This window comes from Oryza glaberrima, chromosome 8 (assembly GCF_000147395.1).
Source record: "Oryza glaberrima chromosome 8, OglaRS2, whole genome shotgun sequence".
Taxonomy (NCBI): domain Eukaryota; kingdom Viridiplantae; phylum Streptophyta; class Magnoliopsida; order Poales; family Poaceae; genus Oryza; species Oryza glaberrima.
The window spans coordinates 2,337,809-2,345,093 of NC_068333.1; the positions used below are offsets into that span (position 1 = coordinate 2,337,809).

The 7,285-nt window shown below is 38.4% G+C and overlaps 1 protein-coding gene across 1 annotated transcript; it reads left to right on the forward strand.

Moving 5' to 3' along the window:
* Positions 1 to 475: 475 nt before the first annotated feature.
* On the forward strand, positions 476 to 5,168 carry LOC127781216 (tyrosine--tRNA ligase 1, cytoplasmic-like). The gene is made up of 9 exons (XM_052308142.1): positions 476 to 753; positions 1,617 to 1,900; positions 2,013 to 2,109; positions 2,237 to 2,342; positions 2,483 to 2,565; positions 3,130 to 3,275; positions 3,442 to 3,547; positions 3,720 to 3,779; positions 4,409 to 5,168. Exons 1-9 carry the CDS (start codon positions 511 to 513, stop codon positions 4,457 to 4,459), a joined length of 1,176 nt encoding a protein of 391 aa, XP_052164102.1. The 5' UTR covers positions 476 to 510; the 3' UTR covers positions 4,460 to 5,168.
* Positions 5,169 to 7,285: the final 2,117 nt, after the last annotated feature.

The following is a 7,285-nucleotide window of genomic DNA, read 5'->3' on the forward strand; positions in this document are numbered from 1 at the left end:
TCCAGAAATAAATAGTAGTGGGGTCTGAGTAAACTAAATAGAGTGATAGTCCCCCCTCCGATCTACATATGGTAAAAAGTTATAGTGGGTTCTTTGTGGGGTCTCTTATAGTCTTCACTACCAGTAGTGGGGGCGATAGCAAAGAGAGAGAAAGAAGAATACGAAGAAGCTACCTAACTAGCCCAATTGATCTTCAGAGCCCACGTAGGTATTAGACTTTCCTAGCGAGCACAAAAATGGGCTCGGCCCACAGGCTGAACCAAACTTGCTTGGGCCGACGGTTAGGCGATTGACATGTGGGCCACGTCCTAACCTTGGGCCCACTTGTCAGAGAGGACAACTCATCTGTGTGGCACGGGGGGTCTCGATCTGAGCCACACAAACGAGATCGGACGGCGAGAAACGCGCGGGGGCTCGGCTCGGTGGGGCCTACTTATCAGCCGCCTCCTCTCGCGCCGCCTGCCGCAAAATCCTTCTCCCGCCGCCGCCATCGCCGCCATCGCCGCCGCCATGGACCCCTCGCAGCCGTCCGGGAGCTCCGCCGACGCCTCGGCGTCCTCCTCCTCCTCCTCCGCCGTGGAGAATCTCGCCGCGGGGATGGCGGCCATGAGCCTCCAGGATCGGTTCGAGTTGCTGCGGGGGATCGGCGAGGAGTGCATCCAGGAGGACGAGCTCATGAACCTGCTGCAGAAGAAGCCCGTCCCCATCTGCTACGACGGCTTCGAGCCCTCCGGCCGCATGCACATTGCGCAGGTTCGGCGAATCCGCCGCGTCCTCCTCTCCTGCCTCTTGAATCGATCTACTTTCCCTAGGTTTCGAGATAACTGAGGTCGGGTTAAGTAGATTGTACAAGGACATAGAATTTCCTTGTTGGCTAGAACTCGATTAATCATGGAGGACATTAGAAACGTCACACTACTTTTTTTTTAATTTTTTTTGCTCCCAAAGTTTCTGAGTGCAATCTCCTGAAATTTGAAGGGATGTGCTCTTTTCTACCTGGTAGGGTACTAGCATTATTAGCAAATCATGCTCATATGTGATTTAAGTTATGTGTTGCGTCGATGTTAATTTAGTAATCGCATGGACATTCAAGATGGATCACCATGATTTTACCTAGCAGGGTAGTGGGGATTCGCACTAATATGCTCACTTCACTTTAAGCTGTCGATGTAAATAAATTTGGGTTGGATATAGATATAAGGTTTGTTTTATCCATTGTCCTTTATGAACCACATGGGTGAAATGAAGTGTGGTGTCTATGTTAATCTGGTATGTGTTAAATGGTGGTGTGTGCTGGTTTGGATAGTAACCAGCCATGATGATGATAGTTTTCTCTAGAACTATGAAACATATAATCTAGTTCATTATTCCTATGTTTCGAGGTTTATTCTTGTTCTAGAAAATGAAAACAAACTAGCATAATCATTCCTTTGGTGTTACCATTACCTGATCTTTGGTTACAATATTCACTAGTATATCTTTTTTTATTGTGTGCTTCCTCTTCTGTCATGACTCGTTGCGGGCAGTGACGCGTGAAGTTTACACGTGCAAAAGTTTTGGACTGTAGGATTTGAACAGATGAATTGGTCTTGATCGATCTTTCTGTCTATTGTCAGGGCATTGTGAAGACAATCAATGTTAACAAGATGGTCAGAGCTGGATGCAAAGTGAAAATTTGGATAGCAGACTGGTTTGCTCAGCTAAACAACAAGATGGGGGGTGATATAAAAAAAATACAGACTGTGGGACGCTACATGATTGAGATTTGGAGAGCGGCTGGTATGAATCTTGATGGTGTGGAATTCTTGTGGTCCTCAGAGGAAATCAATAAGCGTGCAAATGAATATTGGCCACTTGTAATGGACATTGCTCGTAAAAATAATGTCAAAAGAATAATGAGGTAACCATCTTTTGTTTGCTTATATACATCTATGGCTTCTTCGTTCCCAAAGCTTGAAAGTGTTATTGCCATTCCTAACATGCAAGTGAGTATATTTTTCTTTGGTTTGCAGATGTTGTCAGATTATGGGTCGGAATGATTCGGATGAGTTGACAGCTGCCCAGATCTTCTATCCTTGCATGCAGTGTGCTGATATATTTTTCTTAAAGGTTAGTACATTTACACTATTGCACAAGTGCTTTGTGAAAACGAAGTATACTGAGTTACAATGTAAAGACAGCTGTGTGCATGAACCTGTGGCATGAGTTTGCTCTAATTATCCCTTTCCCTTTGTAGGCAGACATTTGCCAGTTGGGCATGGACCAAAGGAAGGTCAATATGCTAGCCAGGGAGTACTGTGATGACATCAAAAGGAGAAACAAACCAATTATTCTGTCACATCGTATCCTTATCTGCCCTTCCAAGTTGGTTAAACCTTTATATGCAGTAAATAAACATGGGACACTGTTCAAGCTGAGTCATAATTGGGGGTTCTTAACCAGTTTTTAGAACACTGTATTACTTCCTTAACCTGAATTACAGATATGCTCCCTGGTTTTAAGGAGGGCCAAGAAAAGATGTCAAAGAGTGATCCATCCTCAGCCATTTTTATGGAAGATGACGAGGTTTTCCCCATTACTACCAGTTATCCATCTTTATATACTTCTGAACCCAATATTGCAATATAAAATAATTTCTTTTGTCATGCACTATGCCTCTCATAACTATGCTCATGCACCAACAGTTATTGAAGAGTGGCATGACCTTCTAGTTTGCACTGGTGAATAGAGATAGTGGAATATGTTTTAAGGATATTTGCCTAGGATGTTTAGGATTTGGTCATCATCTACCATAAAAGATAAAGGAATGTTTAAGCGCTATACTTTCATGTTTTACTTGGCGATTTTAATTTTGTTATAGTTCCTAGTTTTGAGTTGACAGATATATTATTTTGAATGGCTACTGTGTAGCCTTTTATGCTGATTTGCAGTTTATTCATTTTGCATAATCCAGTGGATAAATGGAATCATTTATGTTTGTACCATTTGCTTGGAGCATTGTCTTCTATAGTGACTTCTGCTTTGTCCCTATTGTGCCTGGTTACCTATTTTCTGTTAAGTTGGCTTCTCGCAGCTCATCATTGCTCTACTTGGGTTTCTAAGTTTATTTGCTTCATAACTTCATTGCAGGCTCAGGTAAATTTGAAGATAAAACAAGCATTTTGCCCTCCCAACATTGTTGATGGCAATCCATGCTTGGAGTACATCAAGTACATTGTTTTCCCTTGGTTTGAAACGTTTGAGGTGGTTCGGAAGGAAGAAAATGGCGGTAACAAGTAATATTTTATTCTGAGCTACCAAACTTTGAATTATCCTATTTACTATCAATCATGTTAAAGGATAATCATACGATAATAACTGTACCACCAGTTTATCTGCAGACTGAGCACAACCATTTATGTTTTCAGTTGTAACAACTGTTTGCCATTTGCTGTTAAACAGGACATTTGCCAACATGAATGAACTCATCGCTGATTATGAGAGTGGTGCTTTGCATCCTGCTGATGTTAAACCAGCTCTTGCAAAAGCGATAAACCAAATATTGCAGGTATGAATCCTGGCAAAACGAATTGATGGATTCTTTTAATTGTTGCGGGATCAATCTTGCATCAGTACATTTTTGTATTGACCTGTTTTTTCATTGGATACGATGTAGTATGATCAATAGTCCATTGTTCTTAGATTATCGTCTTAATAATGTTATCCTTTCCCATTTTCAGCCTATCCGTGACCACTTCAAAAACAACAGTGAAGCAAAAGTTCTGCTCAACACTGTTAAGGTATATTTTTTTTTTGAGCAATGCTACACGTACTAAATTTTTCTTACTAAACTTTTACTAACAATCATCTCAACCGTTTGATTTAAGTAGATGGAAGTTACAAAAATTCTAGGTGCACTCATAGCATGACACATCAGTGTTAGTAAGAATTTAGTAAGAAAAAGTTAGTACGTATAGCCTTTTCCTTTTTTTTTATCCATCTGTTAACTGTATGGTTACCTTTCTATGTTCTTTCTACGTTCTATCTTCGAACTGTAACTGCAACTCTGCAAGATAGTAACCACTTTGATGCCTTTTAACTGCACCTGTGCACTATCTCAGATTGAGTTTTGTAGAAGTGATTTATGATCCGGTTCATTGTCAATAGCTTGAATCATGCCTTTTTCTTGATATATCTGCTTGATTGGGATTTTTTGTCGGTGGCATTTGAGACCTGACTCAGCCGGCATAACCATGCAAAACCTCATTTACCAGGAAATAATGGAAAAAAATAATTGTTTACTTTAATTTGCAGTTTTATTTTAGGGCTCTTAATAATCTGGCTGAACTTTGAGTTACTCTATTGACAGCGATTAGTGCCAATACGGGTCAATTACTAGGAAGTTAATTTGAACTTTTCTGATTTGCAGAATTACAAAGTAAAAACGGAGGATACTAGTTCAAGACCTCAAGCATCTTAGAGTTCATGATGGTCTACATGGATATCTTTTAACTTTGTTTACATTATGCAGTTGTGTGATACACATTCTCTTTTGGTTAGTGTTATGTACTTTAAATGTTCATGATCACCTTATACCGTTATAGTATGAGAAAAAAGGCAAAAGTTTTGAGTGCAGACAGTGGAAATGCCTTGTTGATACCAAACATTTGTTCTGCTCTGCATCTGCACAACCACTAAGGTCTTACCTTTGTGGAAAGAAATATTAACTGGTGAAGCCCTGTTTGGAATCATTTTCATTTTCTCAACTCCTGTGGCCCTGTGGGAGCAGGAATATGGCCTTGTTTAGTTCCCACGCATAAAACTTTTCACCTTCTCACATCGAATGTTTGGACACATGCATGGAGTACTAAATATAAAAAAAACTAATTACACAGATTGCGTGTAAATTGTGAGACGAATCTTTTAAGCCTAATTGCCTCCATGTTTTGATAATGTGGTGCTACAGTAAACATTTGCTTATGATGGATTAATTAGGCTTAATAAATAAATTCGTCTCGTAGTTTACAGGCGGAATCTGTAATCATTTGCTAATGATGGATTAATTAGGCTTAATAAATTTGTCTCGCAGTTTACAGGCGGAATCTGTAATTTGTTTTGTTATTAGTATACGTTTAATATTTCAAATGTGTGTTCGTATATCTGATGTGACACGTCAAAACTTTTCACCCCTGGAACTTTGTTGCGAGCTTCACTTTTGAGGGATTATCTTTTCTCAGACTTTCGTGTTTCTCCTATGATGTATCTAAGTTTATGCGCTTTTCCTATCTTTTGTGATCATTTGCGTTACACTTGTAATTCAGTCAAAATCATAAAACCATATGAGTTTTTTATCCTTGTGTTTTACAAGTCGTATGTTTCAGGGAGAAATGGGTCTTTGGATATGTTTATGATTATGACCATGTTGAAAAGGTTTGTCAATCGTGTGTGCTTGTGGTTGACTCATGATAAGAAAGGATTCATCTACCCCGCCCCTACAAGCTTGGCCTGAAATGTCACTGTACAAACGTGTACGCAAGCCAGCAAAAGCATGAAGTAAACGAATCCGATATCCAAAATACAAACGACAGTGATGGGTGGCAGGTACCAACTACCAAAAATTCCTTTCTACAGTACGCTACTACGCTAAAACAGAGGCTTTACATGAAAATAGATAATTAAGGATGTAATTAGTGAGGTTAGCGATGTGTTTTGCCACACCTTCAGTTTAGTGTAAGATTTGTTAGGAAGACAAATAATTGAAACCAAGGGAAGTTTAGTGTAAGATTTGTTAGGAAGACAAATAATTGAAACCAAGGGAGTATATAGTTTGGCGTAGTTTGTCAGCAGCTATAACATGCGTATGAGCTAGAACTAATTACATGATCTAGGAAATTAATTGGTGGCACCATAGTGCCATCATTGTTAAATCGTGGTTAAGTTTAAAATGAAATGGCACGAAAATACAAACCTCAGTCGCGTGGTTGGCAACATGTATGCAAAATTGCAAATGGAATATCGCGGAGAGATGACGTTGGTCATCATCTACGAGGTTTATGGTAAAATGATGTGATCCATTAGATCAAGTCATCAAGATAAGAAAACAACCCACATTAATACGAGGTAGTACTATAACAAAAGCCCTTCATTCTTAAGGAAATTCTTGTACTACTAGAAAAATAAATACGGTGGCGTTTTCAATAAAGTGCTTTACATACCATGCCACCTTTTTTTTTTTTGTATAAAGGTGCCAAATAAGACTTCATTTATTTGGCAAAGACATTCAAGAAGTTATTCAAGGTTCCAAAACGGACTATACTGCTAGGTGGTATTTGGATACATCATGTTACATCGGATGTTTATACGTTAATTCGGAGTATTAAACATTGAGTAATTACAAAACAAATTGTATAAATGAGAGCTAATTCGCGAGACAAATTTTTTAAGTCTAATTAATTTATAATTAGCACATGTTCACTGTAGCATCACATGGGCTAATTATGGATTAATTAGGTTCAATAGATTCATCTCGCGAATTAGTCTAATGTTATGGAATGGTTTTTGTCATTAGTCTACGTTTAATATTTCTAGTTAGTGTCAAACATCCGATGTGACATCCAAACAGGGTGTAAATAGGAGCACCAGCTTGATATAAAACACTGTGTTTTTAAGGGCATCCAGCAAAAATGGTGATGTCGACATGTTTAAAGTGGGGAATGTGCATTTTAATATTTATACTCGAATGATATCTATTATCAGCAATGTGAACCAACTTCAGTTTAATGCATCATCTAAAAAAACTACTACCTCCTTTGGTTAGTTTTGAGCTAACCAACCTCAAACATAAAAGGATAGATGGAGTATAAGTTAATATAACTTTTTAGCAACTATGGATATATATATTGTGGTAAGTTGGCGATAAGAAAATATTACCATTTTCATCGTAATAGTTGTTATTTGCATTCAGAAGCATTTGGAGCCTTGACATAAAAAATGCAAACATGTTGACATTTATGCATGAAATATGACTAAGATTATCTGTAAAATAACCTGATTATTAAATGGAATATTATGGTACTATATGAAAATAAAATAAATCTAAAGTAATGCTGCCAAAAAGGAAAAATGGAGGAAAAATAGGCATCCTGCTAGAAAATTATTTGACAGGTAAACAAAAATATACAACTCGCAAGTCTCGCCAAAATCAACGGTTCGTCCACAGTTGTAAAGATACATAGGACAACTTCATAAAATAAATGTGCTATGAAACAGGTGATGGAAGGATATGCCACTGCAATGAATGAAAATG